Below are 19,542 nucleotides of genomic sequence, written 5' to 3'. Positions count from 1 at the left end.
AAACAAATAGAGGGGGGAAATAAATTAATGACTGATCCTCAAGTAAAATATGAGGACTAATCTAGTTTATTACTGGAACACTTTGGAGTTTAAGTAAATTTCTATGAACTCTGATGGCGTAGTGCCTAAGGCATTTGACGGCTAACCAGAAGGCTGGCAGTTCAAACCCACCAGCCACTCCTCGGAAGGAAGATTGGGCGATCTACTTACATAGTGATACCACCTCAGAAACCCAAGGAGGGGTCACTATGAGTCTGATCTGACTCGACAGCAGTGGGTTGCATTATTCTGCTCTAAATAGTGGGAATTTCCAAACATAAAATAATAGATTGACATTATTAGCTACTATATTTTCATATTTAGGAATTAGTTGTTTTGTTCATAACCTCTGGTTTAAATGACCTTTTCATTCTTTTTCAATCAATTATTTGCTGATTCTAAACACTGGAGTACATACTGTGCAGCATTACAAATAAGTATAATATTACATCAGCCCTCAAGTTTAATTGAAGAGGCAGACTGTGTACAAGTAAATAAACAAACATGAAAGGATAAATTGTGGTAAATTCCATAAAGAAAATGAGCAAGCTGTAATGGTGGAGAATGATGGGGTAGGGACTGGAGAAGCAACTTCCAATGGTCAGGAAAAGTCTCTTGAGAATGTAACAGTTGAGCCCACTGGACAGGAAGGATCATCCAGGAAAGGGTGGAGGCAGGAAAAAAAAAGTGTATATAGAGCCTCCATTGAGGGTACAAACTTGGCCTGTTCCACGAACTAAAAGAAAATCATAATGGCTGGAGCACAGTGAATGAGGGGCAACAGGAGCAGTGTAAAATTATGTTAGAGGAGTAGGTCCGGACAGACCACGTAAGGCCTGTTAGATAAGTAGTTGGGATTTAGCCAGAAAATTTGAGAGTAACCTCCATGGGAAAAAACACCTGGCAATCTGCTCACATAAATATTACAGCCTAGAAAATACTGTGGAGCAGATATACTCAGTCTAATGGCATTGACTCAACAGCACACAATAACATAGTATTCAAAAGAATCGTCACCTTTAACTGAATAATCAACATAGTAGTAATAATTTCAAATTCCTATTTTAAACATTAAAAACCATATTTTCGGCCATATCCTTAAATATTCCTATCATGCCCCCCTCAAAAAAAGTAAGTTTCTTCTAGATGGCACATACTTGAGTTTTGCTTTTTTACTTCGTTTGACAATAAATGTACTTTAAATGGTGTATTTAGACCATTTATACTTAATGCAGTTACTGATATGGTTTTATTAAACTCTACCTCCTTGCTAGCTGTTTTCTCTTTATTCCATCTGTTCTTTGATCATGGAGAAGAGACTACAAGTGAATGCAAACTTCCCTTGTATCTGTGATTCCCGAGAGTTCTGTACTCTCATGCTAATTCACTCTTGGTCTTTAGCAAGTCATCAATAAATTCAGGTGAATTCTGGTGTGGGGCCCCATCTTCCTACCATGTTCTGATATAGGTGAGCTCATGCTCATGTCTTGTCTTCGAGGGTGTCTATCTTGCCTTAGATTTCAGGCTAACTGGTCACCCACGTTCTCTGACGAGTTCAAGAAAAGGTATAATAACTTAGTAGATTATCTGGCTTCTTATTGTTAGTGCAAAAGTGATATTCTTTCTGGCTTTCTACATCCTAGTTGCCCCCCATGGGAATTTTAAAGGTGAAAAATAATAAGGATGCTAAAGCACTTTCAATTCAAATACATTGGTTCCTTCGATGTAGTAAAGCTCTATTTCTGCATTTAAAAAACAAACAAACAAATTATTTCACTTTAAACAAAGAAAATATGGTTAGATATGGAATTGTGGAAGGTGTTTTAAAAAGAGAGAGAGGTGCCATGATAGAAGAAATGTGGTTAGGAATAAACAAAAGTATTTAATATGATGGAAAATAGAGCTAAACACAATTGATCAGTTGAGAGTTATTCCAAGTTTTAAGATTTACTATTCCATGACCAGTGAAATATTAAAATGTTACAGGCTGAAATACAAACATCAGGCATAAAACTCTAGATAGTGAAGCATGTTGGGTTTTAAGTGATGCTGTGATTTCTTCCAGATTACACCAGGAAGCAAGGCAGCAGCTGCAAACCTCTGTCCTGGAGATGTCATCCTAGCTATCGATGGCTTCAATACAGAGTCCATGACTCACGCTGATGCACAGGACAGGATTAAAGCAGCAGCACACCAGCTGTGTCTCAAAATTGACAGGTACACCTTAATAAATGGTGTTAAAATCTGATCTATTTCGCAGGAGAACCTGAACCAGCACTATAAATGGATTCATCCTCTCTGTGTGAGTTTGGGTTTTTTGGTTTGGAGGGAAGATCTAGGGAGTTTGCCTGTGGTAGTTCTGCAGGATGAGCCTGTAGAATCTCTGACTCCTGTACTGTTTCCCATATGCAGCTGCATGGTGTCCTCCAGGCAATTCTGATCCACTAAAAGATGCTAAAATGTTTAATTGGATGGGAGAATTCAGAATAATGAGCAAAGGAAATTGCTTTTGCTTAAATAATTGAAGGCTGCTAATGGTTTCATAAACATAGGGGGATATTAGAGTATAGTAAAACTGAAGTACCACTGGAGTTTGGCGTTTAAGAACTTTATTTTATTTACAGGGCAGAAACTCGTTTATGGTCACCACAGGTGTCTGAAGATGGGAAAACACACCCTTTCAAAATCAACTTAGAGTCAGAACCACAGGTATGAATTTTAGAGTTAATGATATTCACATTATATTTCCATTTAAATTATGATGATGGCTTCCAAAAGAAAAAGGTGGCAAATATAAAAATTGGAGCTAAGTCCTGATGAGGAAGCAATTATCTGTGTTTCCTGTCTGGGGTTAATTTATATTACTCACATTTTCTCATGTAAAAGAGACAGAGAAAAAGAACTGGCGAGAAAGAAATGCATAGAGTGAGAGAACATGCCTAGGCAAACATCTTGTTAAAAGACAAACATGTTCCCATTAGGAAGAATTTCATTATATCCACATATACAACATAGAGGAGCTCTGGTAGCATAGTGGCTAAAGCACTTGACTGCTAACCAGAAGGCTGGCGGTTCAAACCCACCAGCCACTCCTCGGAAGGCAGGTTGGGCAATTCTACTTCCGTAGTGATACTGCCTCGGAAACCCAAGGAGGGGTCGCTATGAGTCGGGGCCGACTCAACGGCACATAACGACAACAACAACAACAATACAACATAGAGTCAACTGATTTTTCATTTTTTATTATGGATTTCTGCCAAATGACTATGAGGTAATTGAAGAAGTGTAAATTGTTAAAGCAAAACAAAAATATTATCTCCCATTTGAAACAGGGAGATCAAATCAAAACGTTATTGTGAAATGCAATCCCTCAAAATCTTTATCCAGACTTTATTTTACATTTTTTAATTCTCATTGCTGGCACTCTGTAGTTAAGCTTACTCTATGGAAAGAATTTTGCATTATGTTATCATGGTGCTATTCTGTGCATGCAGTTGAATTACAATAGATAAAGGATTTCCTTTGAGGCAACTCTATCTAATGAGCTAAATTAATCTAATAATCTGATGCTAATTACAATATGTCTGCTTTCAAAAGCTTCAATAAACTGAAATTAAACAGAACTTTAATTGTGATGTACTGAAAATCTATTTTAAAGAGGTTTAGAATCTCTACCTAGTCAGAAACTTCCCAGGATTATCAATAAAGAAAGATAAATTAAATATCCCTTTTTAAACAAGTATTCCTATTAAACGTATTAGATATTCCCAAACTATAGGTTTTTAATATATTTTTATCTCACGAAAATACACTTATCATTTAAGTGTCAGCAGTTTTTCACCTTTTGAGAGGATCCACCACTCCTGGATTTGTCCTTCAAATTTTACACGTATTTTCATACACCTCCATTTTCTTCTCTGAAAAATATAGGTTAAAAAAAAAAATTGCTCTCAAGTCAATTTCAACTCATAGCAACCCTATAGCCCTGACTAGAACTGCTCCCAAGCACTTCCAAGGTTGCAATCTTTATGGAGCTGACTGCCAGATCTTTCTCTTCTAAAGTGGCTGGTAAATTCCAACAGCAAACCTTTCCATTAGCAGCGGAGCACTTAACCACTGCACTACCAGGGTTTCTAAAATATATGCAAAGTGAATAAACACATGTATGTCGTAGCGCTTTTTTAAGATTTAAATAAAATAAGATAGAAAAAGAATTATCCCGTTGCATTGCTCATAAAACCAGTTGCCATGGAGTGATTCCAACTCATAGCGCGACCCTACATGTGTCAGAGTAGGGTTTTACTGGCTGACTTTCCAGAAGTAGATTGCCAGGACTTCTTTTTCAACACCACTGGGTGTATTTGAAGGAGCTCTGGTGGTGCCGTGGTTAAAGCACTCAGCTGCAAACTGAAAGGTTGGCAGTTTGAACCCACCAGCTGCTTTGCAGGAGAAAGATGTGGCAGCCTGCTTCCGTAAAGATTTCAGCCTTGGAAACCCTATGGAGCAGTTCTATTCTGTCCTACAGAGTTGCAGTGAGTCAGAATAGACTCCACAGCAGTAGGTATATGAGTTTGAATCATCAGTCTCACTGTTAACAGTTGACACACCATTTTCTCCGTGCAGGGACATAGAGATCCTCAGATCTGACCATAGCAACCCCTTGTTGGGTTTCCCAGGTGGTATCACTATGGAAGTAGATTGCTCAACCTTCCTTCTGAGGAGTGGCTGGTGGGTTTGAACCTCCAGCCTTCTGGTTAGCAGTCAAATGCCTTAGGCACTATGCCACCAGAGCTCCTCCACTTTGTGGTAAGTCTTATATCAGTGCCAGTACCTTCCTATCAGGCTGTGATCAAACACTTCCTGGCCATTCTCTGCAGAGAAAGCTGCAGAAGCTGTCTATGTAATAGGGCTTCCTAGAGACCAGGAATGCCTTCCTGTTACTATCACAATATCATTACAAGATACTTCAGATTAAAGCTTTCTTTTCAGTCAAAAGGCAATCCCTCATGACAAGAAACATCCTGAGTAATTTAATCTTTAGAGGGAATGAGATTATTAGATTCTTGTCCTAGAATTTTAACTGGAAGGAAGAAAGAGCCTGAATCTAAAAACCACTAAGAGCAAAAGGAAGAGAAAACAGGCCCTAAAGGGAGTGAGTAGGACAGAAAATATTTGTGAGGGCAAGGCCATTTGTTCTCATCACCCAGAATCCCCTGGGACACAGCACTCAGCAACAATTCAATAAATAGCTGACAAATGCATGAAAGAAAGTGGAGAACTTAAAGACAAACTGTGCATATTTTACCATTGGCTATGACCAATCCTGGGAACCAATTCTCAGATAGTGTTCTGCCACCACCCTAGTTGTTACATTGTAAAAGTGCTTTGAAAACTGAGTGGAGTATTTAGTTCAGGTAAGAATTTAATTCTTCAGGGTAAGTGAGCAAAAGATACAGTGGATGGGGCAGGTAATAGATTGCAGTAAGAAGGGATCTGAATGCTGATGGTACTAAGAGTACAGTTTACCCTGCTACTAGGTGGGTTGGTGATTAGCCTTGGATTAGCATTTTCTTTGATGGAAGAAAAGACTGAATGAAGAAAAAAAATAAAGTTCTTGAGGCAAAGATGTCACTCAAATGTAGCTATTTGCAGTCATGCCCAACCCACCTGCTTTATCCCACCCTCATCTATTCATCATTTGGCAGCAACAGACAAGAAAAAATGACTAAGTGATATTTAACAAAAGAAAACTTAAGGCTCATGTTGTTGTTGTTGTTGTTGTTGTTGTGTTGGACGACTCATAGCAACCCCTCCTTGGGTTTCCCAGGTGATACCACTACGGAAGTAGATAGCCCAACCTTCCTTCCGAGGAGTGACCAGTGGGTTTGAACCTCCAGCCTTCTGGCTAACAGTCAAATACCTTAGGCCCTACGCCACTAGAGCTCCCTAAGGCTCATATACATGCATATATTATTGACCATGCAACTTCTTATCATCATCAGGACAAACTGAATGGAATTCTGCAAGCATTTATTAAGCACAGGGTGAGACTGGACCATGATAAGAATCTGTCTTACTAACATGTCTCCAGAATTGGAATGTAAGGGCAATTCTCTGAGCAGGAGCTCTAGAAGTGGCCTCTTTTGTAAAGCTATAAATATTAATTCATGACTGTGGTTATCCCAAGGAGCCCTGAGAGCACAATATTTAAGCACTTGACTGCTAAACAAAAAGTTGGTGGTTCAAACCTGCCCAGTGGCTCCACAGGAGAAAAGACAAAATGGCTCCACAGCATGAAAGATCTGTTCCTGTAAAGATTAACCTAGAAAACCTTATGGAACAGTTCTACACCATCTGATAGGGTCACTGTGTGTCATAATCTACTCAACAGTACACAACAATAAAAATGGTTATCTGAATTGTTGAATTTTTAATGATAATTCTAATTGTAAATACTGTGTTCTCTCATCAATTACGTATTATCCGATGTGTCCAGTGTGTTGGCTTAGCCATATGCATACTTATGATACTACAAAGAGGGTAAGATAGTTAAAAATATAAGAGGTGAAGAGAGGATTAAGGGCTACAGCAGACAGTCAGAAGGAGCCTTTGAACATTCCATTAGTTTGAGTCATGATGGATTCTCACTGACATCCTCTAAGAGACCAGCTTTGAAGAGCTAGAGATAAGAATAATCTCAACTCTTCCCCTAATGGACCAACTGATTCCTACTCCTTACAAAGTTCTCAAGCCAGATTTCTGCATGACCAGTTCACAAAACTTAGCACCTCAGACCAAGCATTCCCTACATAAAAGCTAAATTTCAGTGCAGCCTCAGCTATCTGAAAACCATACAGCATACACTAGGACAAAATGTGGTGATGCAAATCAAACGGTGAATTTTAACTTGTGGACTGAAACTGGAGAAAAACTAAGCCATAGTTCTGTATGTATACCTATTTATTTTCTTGCTGTACAAAGAAATTTTTTTTTCAAAGTAAGAACTTAGCAAATAAAGCAATCTTCTGCACAACAAAGGTATATTAGTCATAGAAATAAATGCCATTCATACATCATGCTTAAGATGTCATTGAAGATGAATGGTAAAACATCACTGAGCAATGTAATACTTGAATTCTTTTACCTCAACCCAAGTCAAACTTTTATTGTAAGTGATCTTAACTTTGCTTTTGGAATAAAATATTCTTTTTCTTTTTAAAAGTAATATACCCACTCCCCATTTATTGACATGGTTAGGCTCCAAAGACCAGATCATTATGCAAAACTCAGCATTATGAGAAAATGGAGGATGACCACATCAGATCACTACATGATTACCCAACTGCAAATTTTATTGTTACATAACTACCAAATTTCATCACTACATAACTGCCAAACCATTAAGAATCATGGCCCAGCCAAGTTGACACATAACCGTAACCATAACAGCCAGCATTACTCTCACCTTGCACCTCAGCATTCATTACTGCCAGACATACATTATTAATTCACAAAATAGTCAGGTAGATTTTTTATTATTGTCATAAATGTGATACATCGGATAATGAGATAGTCATTAAGTGAGGAGTAGTATTTATTGATGAAAAAGCACTATATCCTACCATCAAAGCCCACACACAAATAATGTTAATATATATCGTTCCAGTCTTTTTCTCTTTGGAAAGACTTTGGGCCATTTTTCTTGCACATTGTTGTTGTTGTTATGTGCCATTGAATCGGATCCAACTCATAGCGAGCCCTCCTCGGGTTTTCAAGGCAGTATCACTATGGAAGTAGATTGCCCAACCTTCCTTCCGAGGAATGGCTGGTGGGTTTGAACCACTAGCGTTCTGGTTAGCAGTCAAGTGCCTTAGGCACTGCACTACCAGAGCTCCTTAGTAATAACTTATATAAAATTTTAATATCCAGACTTTTCTCTTCTCCAGGCTATCATTAAATTAGTTTTTACAAATTTCAATGTGAATCTTTGGCTTCAAAGAATCCTTAGATGTTGTTTGGATCAATGCTTAGCCATTGAAAAAATTCCTTCTATCCAGTTCTAAGCATAACCTATGAGCAGGCATACTCATTTTCTTCCTAAGTATTGCTCTGCTCTAAAGGTACGTTGTTAGAGTTCTTTGTCCTTCTTTAAAGCTTGCATTCTCAAATAAAACATTACCCTCATCTTAGTTTAATGTTAGTCGAGGGACTCAAAGGCATGAGATAGCTATCACAGTACTGGGTAGATGCTTTTCAGAAACAAAAACTGATTCTTTTCTAAACAAGGAAAAAGCTGTCTCCATTACTATATGAAGGAAACTTGACATAAAAGATTTGATAGTAAAAACATACTTCCATTCACAGTCAAATGAAGGATGGATTGAAGTCATTTCTATTTTCATAAAAATAACTTTTTTCTCCAGTGCTTTTGGTAACTGGAAGGCAGCCTACACAAAACAAGTTTTCATAATTCCCATCTCCCCAAACTCCTCCCCAGTGAAATACAGAAAACACTTGAAACAGATCACTGAAGAAATAATGGTTATAAGAGTGATTTTATTTTTCATTTGAAGGGTTAACGTGTTAATAAATTCCAAATATGTTTACATACAATCATTTCCTCAGTATGGTTTGATCAAATATTTGATTGCTTGATATAGTTTGTCTCCCTCATTCCCCTGACATTTTTTTCTTCTAAGTATATACATATGTGAATGAAACATGCTGTTTCTCTTCAATCTGGTAATGTTTCTCAGTCCTTGGATTGAACTTTTTATCTGTGGACAACTTCTCCAAGTACAAAATTGAAGAGTGAACTCTCTTTGAATGCTATCATTGCTGAGGTCATTCCAAGGACTTAGCTTTTCCTCAATCATTGCACACCCTTACGTCAGCAGAGCTTTGTCAAGTTATTTAGCCTTTACTCTGGCAGCCCTAATAGTTGATTAATCCAAAATAAAATATTATTCTTTAATATAAGCTCCTAACATTTCAAAATCATATTTTAAAATGCATTAATTAATTTGGAATGATTATTTATTGAATTCCTAAAAGATAAGAATAATTTCTGTGGTTTTGTTTGGGAATGATAAACACAAGAGCTGGACTATTCTGCATAACTTCTGCATAACTTTTTTACCAGTATTTTGTGTAGTTCATGATTTTCATTATTAGAACCAACTTCTAATTGGTTTTGTCCTTTGATTATGTTTGACCATCAACAATGATGTAAGATGTGGATAGAATGTTGACTTTCAGTGCCATACTTCAATTTCCTGTTTACTTTTGGTGCAAAAAAAAAAACTGAATCAAGGAAATATCAGTTCAATCGTACTGTAGAATCATGGGCTAAAACACTATTGTGCTTTTCTGAATGACTGTAGCAGCCAATAAAACTAATGCTTTGCAAAGCCTAAATTAAATGCTTAAAGCCTATATTGAAATACTTCTATTTTATGATCTGAGTGAAAAATAGAGGTTTTTGTTCTTGTTTTTTTATGTGTTTGTCACCTTTGCAATATATAACCAAATCTTAAAATGGCAAAGAAAAAGCTTGGAGCTGATTAGCTTATCTGCTGCTATTTGGGGCTACTACTAGTGCTATTAGTACATAAATATTATTTTCAGAGAAGTTGCCCCATTTGCACAGCAATTGCCATCCATGTTTATTCATCATTTTAAGGCAACGAAGAAATAAGAGCAGTGACTTTTTTCCTGGTGAAGTCATTTTATGTTAACTAATTTTTGTCAATTAAACTCCATTTACCAAGTTCTTTAAGGTAGGACATTTTTTCTTAAAAAAAAAAAAAAAAGCTAGGCTGCATAGAGCTTGAGGTGTTCGGTCCTGCCTGAATCACTCTTTTAATTAGCCTGAGGATTTATACTCCACCAAAGCTGAACTGTAATGCAATTAACCTTCTATCTTCTTCCATAGCAAAAAGATGAACAATGGCCTAAGTCATGGCCATTGTCATTACTCACAGTAATTTCCAGTTCACGTTTTTATGCCATAATAACTGATCGTAATGGTTGATCATAAAACACTGTCAATCCAACTTCAATTTTAAATTAGCTAAAACTATCAGATCATACCTCTTTAAAAATGTTTGTATTCATCGTTCACATATTCTAGGACTCAGCACTTTTCTAAAGGCCTCATTTGGTTGTTTCAATCATTTTGCTATCTAATAGTAGCAACTATGTAGCCATTGAACCAACTCTTTGGCCATGAGCCAGCGAGCCATCCTTACGGAGGTAAAAAACTCAATCGAGGTAATATCAATTCAATCGTACTGTAGAATCATGGGCTAAGTTTTTTTTTAACTCAGACTTTCAAGTTCAGGAGGCTGTTAGAACATACTGTCAAAGATTGATGAGCAAGAAGCTGTTCTTTACCAGAAATTTTCAGGTGCCATGAGATTTAGGGCAGCTGGAGTCAAAGACTACTTAGGCCAGCATTTGCAGCTGCACCCCTTCTACCCTGTCATAACCATTTTCCTTCCAAAAAAAGTACACTTTGCCAAAAAGCCTGGCTGGGGAGAATGAAATAAGTGCCTGTTTTAGGGAACCAATAGAAAGCATTTGCAGCTTGGTTTCCAGCAGGAAGTAGTTGATGCTCTCTGGCATAAGAATCTTTGTGTAAAACTCTAGTTCCAAGACAAAGGAAGGAAGACAGTCCTTTAACAGAAAAGTACCATCCACAACTTACTCATCTGTAATGACAAGAAGAAAAATAATGACATGACTAAGAATGTTATAAGATCTTTTAGCTGTTTTTTTTTTTTTTTTCAAATAAGAACGATTTCTTTCCAGAAACATTCCAAATAGTTATAAATGTTTGTACTATTTGAAATCTGTGTGAGACATTCATGGCACATTTACAAAGTGAGTGAAGCTGATGTGAATGTGTGAGAGAAAATATTTTTATAAAGATTTATCTTATTAATTCTGCCAAATGGAAAGATTCAGAAAGAGGATTGGCTCATGTGTATTTTAGCATTCCTCTTCAGTTTTCTTCTGTGGATTAGAAGAAAGAAAAATAATGGCTTTACAAAAATTATAAATCTATATAAAAGCTGGAGAACATAACAATGATATGATTTCATATCATCCAGACATGTTTCAGACAGGGAGTTTAGAACTTTGATGTTTGGTCCTTTCTCCCAAGCAATAAAATGAAATTCCTTTGCTGGACTCATATTGTCAGCTATCTCTGAAGTACTGATTTTAGACTTCCTTGGACTAGAGTAAGCACAAAGAGTTCTTTAAACACACATGAAATCATCACATTAGAAAACAGGTTTTCTATAAATGTTATTCCTACTTTCCTAAGGAAAAACAATTTTAATGTTTGTCAATTTCTTTCCTAAGATGAAGGTTATACCTTCTTCCAAATAAAGAAGTTTGTTGTTGTTGTTGTTGTTGTTACACTTATAAAGGAAAAACAGAATTTTTACTTAAATCATTAAAATGATTCTTTATGATTACTCATAAAAGCTCATTCCTTTACTGCCCATGTTTTATTCCCCCGTTTCTTAAAAGGGGGAGCTCTGGTGGCATAGTGCCTAGAGGCATTTGACTGCTAACCAGAAGGCTGGCAGTTCAAACCCACCAGCCTCCTAGGAAGGAAGACTGGACAATCTACCTCCCTAAAGATACTGCCTCAGAAACCCAAGGAGGGGTTGCTATGAGTCAAATCAACTCAATGGCAGTGAGTTCTTAAAAGGGGGGCATTTTTAAAAGATATTAGTAAAAGAAGGGGAAGCAGATGTAAGTTCTATTTGAGAAAATAAGTATAACAATTTTTTCATTTCTGACACAAAATCTCTGTATTCAAATGTGTCACTTTAGAATGTCTTAAAAGTTATGGATAGAGAGAAGTCAACAGGGGGAAGATATGAGATAGAATGCTTGAATTGTTTTCTAATATTGTAAATAAGATAATTTCCTTTGCACCTTAACATTTGGTAGATAAATGCACATGTACATTTCACAGAAAGTCATAGACTGGTTTATATCCCACTCCTTCTTTAACCCTGTAATCAGTCTCCCAGTGAGTAAAGATGCCTTTATTAACAATAGCAATGCTGTTAGTTTTGCTCATTAACAGCTTTGTTATGCACTCTGTGGCTCTGTGTATTTTGTCTGCCATTGTACAGGAGTTCAAACCCATTGGTACCACGCACAACAGAAGGGCTCAACCTTTTGTTGCAGCAGCAAACATTGACGACAAAAGACAGGTAGTGAGCGCTTCCTATAACTCACCAATTGGGCTCTATTCAACTAGCAATATACAAGATGCACTTCATGGACAGCTGCGAGGTCTCATTCCTAGTTCACCTCAAAAGTAAGTACTTGACTTTCAGTCTACGGACACAATGTTCTTAATGGTGATAGTATTGTTTCTTTTTCAAAAGTCCAGCTCTTGCTGTTTCGTTTTTTACTTTCCTGGAGGTACTATCAGATGTTTATTTGCAAGACAAGCATCTAGATAGAACATGGTTCTAACGTTTTGGAGCCAACCCAGCCAGTTGCTGATCATTTAGCGAGTAAGTCGTTTAAAAAGAAGAAACTGCTCTGGTTCCATCACCCTTCTTAGTCATGTCAATATACGGTGGTAAATAATTCTTTCTGTAAATAATTCTTTCATTTAATTTTATCTAAAAAAGCATATTAATCTTCTACTGAGGAACTTTTTTTTTTTAACTCTTTATTTTCACAGGATGTGAACTACTTTGAACACAAGCACAATATTCGGCCCAAACCTTTCATAGTCCCAGGCCGAAGCAGGTCATAAACTCTGAGATTGTGAAGCTTGGAGTGCATGTTCTTTCATTAAATTCTTACTAATCACCATGCAAAGTAACTTTGAGGTGTTTGGAGTGACTTTGCTCATTTTGAAATTTATTTCAAAAGTGAAAGAAACAAACTCCCTTAGCAGAGAGAACAGTTGTGAAATAAACTCCGTTTCCAAGAGTAAATATTGACAAGATTATAGAGCTGTAGGATTTATGCAATCACCAGTGTATTTGTATATAATACCCCTGCTGTTCCGGGGATCCCATCCAGAACACAGTGACCTTTGAATCAGGCAGACATGCTCTGTACCAGGTCAGGAAAGCCCTGCCAGCCTAAAGGAAAGAAGAAACCAGCCCTTGGTCAGAAGTAGGGAAACAGGTGGTGCCCACGTGGGAAAGCTGGAGTAGCTTATCTGTTCTTCTCATCCTCCCATCTCGGCACCTGCTCTCATTGCACCTTTGGAGCCTACTGGGAAATCCCGCTGGTTCTAGCTCTTACATAAAAATTTATTTTCAAAGGAAGAGAGGGCACTTGAAGCAGAATGTTTTCCCTTGGGAGACTATCAGTATAAAGAAAGAGTAGGGAAGAAGTGAGATCTCTTGGTTACTCTCTTAGATCCACCACCACCACCAGATACTGTGGCGTCAACTCTGACTCATGAAGACCCCATGTGTGTCAGAGCAGAACTGTGCTCCACAGACCATTCAATGGCTGATTTTTCAGAAGTAGATTACCAAGCCTTTCTTCTCAGGTGTCCCTTGGTCAACTTGAACCTCTAACTTTTTGGGTTTTGAATGTCCACTCTAGACATTGAAATCCAAAGGGAGGAAATGTGGTTCAAACCCCCAGCTACTCCTCGGAAGAAAGGTTGGGCAGTTACCTCCATCGTGATACTGCCTCAAAAACCCAAGGAGGGGTCACCGTGAGTCGGCTTTGACTTGACGGCAGTGGGTGGGTACTTTGACATTAGGAAATGGTAACTTCAGGAAACCTCAAACCCACCCCTCTAGCCTTAGCTAACTCAGTCAGCCCAAAGGAAGTTAGTTGGTAATTAGACTGGATTGATCCTAAATAGTTATTGTTGGATGCTGTCAAGTTTAATCTGACCCATAGCGACCCCAAGTGACAGAGTAGAACTGCCTCACAAGGTTTCTTTGACTGTAATTTTTACAGGAGCTGGTTGTAGGTCTTTTCTCCCTTGGAGTTGCTGGGTAGGTTCAAACCTCCAACTTTTCTGTTGACAGTTGAGCACTTAACTGTTGCACCATCAGGGCTCCTTCTTAATTGGTTAGGAACACTGAATAATTACATCAGACATTCCAAACTGGTGGTCCATCAAACCCAAAATTCAAACCTGCTGCCCTCAAGTTAATTAGACTCATAGTAATCTTATAGAACGGAGTAGAACTGCCCCAGAGAATCTTTGAGGAAGCAGACTGCCATATCTTTCTTCAGCAAAGCGACTGGTAGATTTGAATCACTTACCTCTTGTTTAGTAGCTAATCACTTTAACCACTGTGCCACCAGGACTCCTGGTGGTCCATACAACGAAAAAAAAAAAAACAAACTCACAGCTGTCAAGTCGGATCCGACTCATAGTGACCCCTCCTTGGGTTTCTGAGGTGGTATCACTCAAAATAGATTGCCCAACCTTCCTTCCGAGGAGTGGCTGTTGGGTTTTAACCACCAGCCTTCTGGTTAGCAGTCAAATGCCTTAGGCACTATGCCACCAGAGCTCCCATGTTGTTGTTGTTGTTATGTGCCGTCGAGTCGGCCCCAACTCATAGCGACCCCTCCTTGGGTTTCCGAGGCAGTATCACTATGGAAGTAGGATTGCCCAACCTTCCTTCCGAGGAGTGGCTGGTGGGTTTGAACCGCCAGCCGTCTGGTTAGCAGGCAAGTGTCTTAGCCTCTATGCTACCAGAGCTCCCATAGGTAGACTGAATTCTCAGGGATATTTTATTTTATCCTAAAACCAAGCCAAATTCACTGCCATCGAGTCGATTCTGACTCATAGTGACCCCCACTGGGTTTCCAAGGCTATAAAACTTTAGAGAAGTAGATTGTCCCATCTTCCTTCTGCTGAGCAGTTTGGTGGGTTTGAACCACCGACATTCTGGTTAGCAGCCAAATGCTTTGTCCACTATGTCACCAGAGTTATTTTATCCTGCTGGTGTTTAAAACTTTAGATGTTTAAAGTCTTTGGATGGGACATGGACTCTGCAGCTTGTCAAAATGTCCATCCCTCCTAATTATGTTATTCCTGGCCCATTTTCATATATTTATGACCCTCCTAGCCCCTTTAGAAATCTGAGTTTATGACTCTGCTGTGGATGATCATTACTTTACACATGATTTCCATATACAGACCTTTGCATAAGCTAGAGTCAGGGCTAGAGGATTGCCTCATAATAAGCCAGACAATATCTGTGACATCAAACCCAGAAAGGAGCACTTAGAGTGAGAAGAGTCAGAGAAAGAAGCTAAGAAAGTAATGACTACCAAATATACCTTTCCTCACTAGAATGCGAGCTCAGAATCCACAGGGTCCTTATCTGACTAGTTCAATATGGCATCTCCAGCACCTAGAAATACAGCCAGTAAATAAGCGTCAATCACATAAAGGAATAAAATCCTGAGTACCCCATATTTCCTGAGTGTCAAAAAGAATCAGGTGCTCTTACTTTTCCCTCATACTTGCAACTTTGCACAATCCTTTCTTCCTGCTCCTCGTGTGTTTCGATGCTGTTTTCCTCTGTGTATTCTCCCTGTTTCTCTACATTCCACAGCTTTTCCACCCAACTCCGCCTCCAATAAGATAACAACACTGGATTGAAAGTTAAAATACACTTTTACTATTTAATAAATATATATACAATTTCCAATATCCCTGCATTCTCTTGAGGTTAGCATGACTGGAAATCCACTGACTTAAGCCTCATGACTTCAGGGGGCTACAATGAAGGGATGCATTAGAATGACACATATCTTTGCTAAAGACCTAGAGCACATTTAACTTTATAAAAGTTCAGGGAAAGTTGAAGAGATCCCTTCTTTTATATTTTAATTTTTATTTAAACATGGTGATTAGTGATAAGCCATTCATAATTTTATCATTTGAAGACGCCTTCTTAATATAGCTGAATTTGGAAGGGGGGAAAGAAGAAACAGGGATGAGAGGATTTTCTATAAAAACAAGGACCAGAACACAATCTTAAAGAATTGTAAAAATGCCTCAGGTAGCCTTCCTTTTATCCCATGCCCCCATGAGAATTGCTCTAGCTTCTGAATTCTTTGTTCTCACCAAATGATTCTTCATCAAGGTAGGATTTTGAGTAGTTAAATGCCACACCATAACTACACTGTTAATGAACAACTTACCCTTTTCTTTAATCCTAAGTAAAAAATGGAGATGCTAAATTGGTAATTTGTTAATGTCCCTGAAGTTTTGCTACTAGCTATGACTCTTCTAATTATTGCATCATAATTGACACATATTAAAAGCCAATATTTTTGTACAAAAACAAGTAAATTTTTAAAGCCATAGCTATAATTAAAAATATATACATATATAGTCCACTGCCACCATCAATACCTATTGAGTATTGTATATATACAAGGTATATATATAGCCCCTATTGGGGCTGCTATTTTGAGCCTAAGTTTCCCCAGGTGTAACTCAGTATTTCAAAATCCTAAACTACAACGCCATCAACTTTCTTACACTTATATCAAAACAATAGGATCTTGATTAAACTCTACCACAAATGAAAATTGACTAATGTTCTTTTAGCATATGAAATGAATTTCAGTAACCAGTGTAGTGTTAAGATTGTGAAAATGGTAAATGCGCCACCTTTTCGTATGTAATGTAAGCAATTTGCAGACTGAGTTTTTAACAGATTCTAAATAGTTAAGAAGCAAAGGACTGGGTCAATTTTTACCTGCCAAGTTCAGGCTGTAGAGATGGCTGAATTGGTTAGCACAAGACAAAAATTTTTTAAATCCATTAAGTAACATAGGTTGTCCAAACTAATCAGGCTGATTACCAACAGTGATGAAATCAACAAAGTCACTGCCCAAAACCTTTTGTTTTTTGCTATCTTTATGGGGCTGACATGAGCATTAGTAGCCCCAGAGAGTGAATTGCAGATATGGGGCCACATCTGAGATCTAAGAGAATACTGTCCTTGAGGTAAACACACTATATACATCTGTTCTGTCTTGACTTTAGAGCAAAGCTAAATGGCAGGCATGGCAGATACTTATATCAATGCTAATTAATACCTTTTTTGGCTTTATCTTGAAGGACTGTGCTTTTTTTAAAAAAAAAAAAAAAATCTCTTGGTAGATTCTGTTTTCTCGTAAAATGCATCTCTCATGCTGCACTTAAAATGCACGGGGGAAAAAATGGGTTATTATCATTGGCATGTCTACTGACCTCCTACCCAATTTTACAGAGACTATGAAACTTCCTTAATTGTTTCTAAATTTGCATGATTGGCCTTTCTGATGTCCTAATAATAATTCCCCTTCAATTTATCTGTTAAAGGAAATGAGAAATATGCATGGCAATAAATGGGTGCTTCCAAATTTTTACATGTAATTACTGTGTCTAAAAGAAATTTATCTTAGCCGTAGGTAGTGTCCTAAAGAGTCAAAGATCACCTTATTTGCTCTCTAATCATTTATTTCAAGGTGACAAGCATTTATTGGCTATTTCTAGAGTCTGAATTAAACCACTTAACAGTTTTTAAAAGTGTATTCTCCCTAAAATTAAAGAATGAAAATAGAAAAAAAAAATGTAATAGTGGCAATAAAACATTTTCAAAATGGCCTTACATCATAATCCTTACCAGGTAATCTATAAATTCCCAATTACTGTTCATTTAAACCTCAACAGCATTACTGAAACATACTTCTTATATGAAATACTTAGCTCAAATATTTGACTGAACCTGCATGCTTCATACTCAGTTACAACTTGTAAAGCCCAATCCATTAATATTTTAATTTTAAATATTCACCTTCAGAAATATAAGTGGGTATCTAGTCAGCATGATTTCCCAGCATCTGTCTGTGATACTGTCATGTTTAAATTTACTTGGCCTATTTGTAAAATGTAAGGATAGTTGCAACTTTTTCTGCTTACTTTATATACATTCTTCCTGCATTTTAACTCTCAACATATATTGCGTTTAACAGAACAGAGCCAAAAAATGCACTATTGCCTGTACATTTACATTTTGTTAAACTTTTCTCAATCATGAATTTTTAAATAGCTTCCCTTTTTTCAAAATAAATTCTTGCCAGAAATAATAATTTTGTTTTAATTTGATGTAGTTCACCTCTTACTTTTCGTCTTCAATTCATTTTAACCTCTCTGTACTTGTTCTCTGTGTTCTTGTGTCTGGATTTTCTGGTTCCTTGTGTCATCTCTGTGTAACGTGGTCATTAACACAGTGGATGCAGTACTCCTTCCGGTATTGATGGTGGCAGTGGACGTAGCACCCCATCTTCTGTCAGTACTCTTAGTACTATTTGCCCAGGTGACTTGAAAGTTGCTGCTAAGCTGGCCCCTAACATTCCTTTGGAAATGGACCTTCCTGGTGTGAAGATTGTACATGCTCAGTTTAATACACCTATGCAGTTGTACTCAGATGACAATATTATGGAAACACTTCAGGGTCAGGTTTCAACAGCTCTAGGGGAAACACCCTCGATGAGGTAATACGAGTCTTTTTGTACCATGGGCATATTAACTAAACACATGGGCAATGTCGAGTTTGCTGGTGTCTTTTAACATTAAATCTTAACAGAAAGAAAGCTATGTGATAAACTATAAAATATTTAGACCTGATAATTAAGGAGACTTGAGGAATTAACTAAGTAGAGCTTTATGTGATAGCAGTAAAATGAAATCATGTAAGGGCTAAATGTGTATGTCTTTTGAAAGCTACAATGTACTTCACAGATGTCTAGTATAATACTTCTCAAAAGTGATTCATAATCTATTACGCCCATTATCTCTCCTTTGTGGGGTCAAAAATTGGGAAGGATAGAATGTTCAGAGGAGATTCATAAGAGATAACACTTCTTTTCTCTCTCCTAATGGCATCTTGTGGAGAGCTAATTAATTTTTAATTTTAAATGTTTGCCATGGACAAAGGTTTATAAATGAAGAGTTCATGACAGTAATATATTTAATTTTCATTGATCTCCATTTTGACTAATTTCTTCTTTATTAGTAATATTTGTCAAGGTATTTTACTGTCAAACTTTTTTAGTTAGAAAGATTTATGATAAGATAAAGTTTTATTACTTCTTTCATTATTACAGATACTGTTCTTTCATTATTACAGCATCACTTTTTATAAAATTAAACTAGCATAATGCCATAAAGAGTGCTATGTAATAATAGGTAGTAAAGATATCTCTTAGGATAAATATATTGAACTAATATTATTATATATCTCAAAGCCAATTTTCAAAGAGTTTTAGTATATAAAATTATTATTTTCAAATATGATATAGGTAATAAAAATGTGTATAGATAGCAGCTATCTTTTCTGGATAATACCATTAAATGACATAAGGTAATAAAGCATTTAGTGGCTGATTGGTTGTTGTTGTTGTTGTTGTTATGTGCCGTCGAGTCGGACCCGACTCATAGCGACCCCTCCTTGGGTTTCCGAGGCAGTATCA

General features: G+C 37.2%; 1 protein-coding gene across 1 annotated transcript in view; it reads left to right on the top strand.

The window, feature by feature from the left end:
• PDLIM3 (PDZ and LIM domain 3) overlaps positions 1-19,542 on the top strand; it is a 33,663-nt gene that overhangs the window by 10,080 nt on the left and 4,041 nt on the right. Inside the window, exons 2-5 of the mRNA XM_042781990.1 lie at positions 2,105-2,256; positions 2,664-2,748; positions 12,761-12,828; positions 18,301-18,564. Of these exons, the coding sequence (XP_042637924.1) occupies positions 2,105-2,256; positions 2,664-2,748; positions 12,761-12,828; positions 18,301-18,564 (569 nt within the window). The remainder of the gene's footprint in view (positions 1-2,104; positions 2,257-2,663; positions 2,749-12,760; positions 12,829-18,300; positions 18,565-19,542) is intronic.

Source organism: Orycteropus afer, unplaced genomic scaffold, assembly GCF_000298275.1.
Source record: "Orycteropus afer afer isolate SDZICR_OR568_19922 unplaced genomic scaffold, OryAfe1.0 scaffold00215, whole genome shotgun sequence".
In the NCBI taxonomy this organism is placed as follows: Eukaryota; Metazoa; Chordata; class Mammalia; order Tubulidentata; family Orycteropodidae; genus Orycteropus; species Orycteropus afer.
The sequence above is the reverse complement of the archived record's forward strand: the minus strand, read 5'-3'. Positions and strand labels throughout refer to the sequence as shown.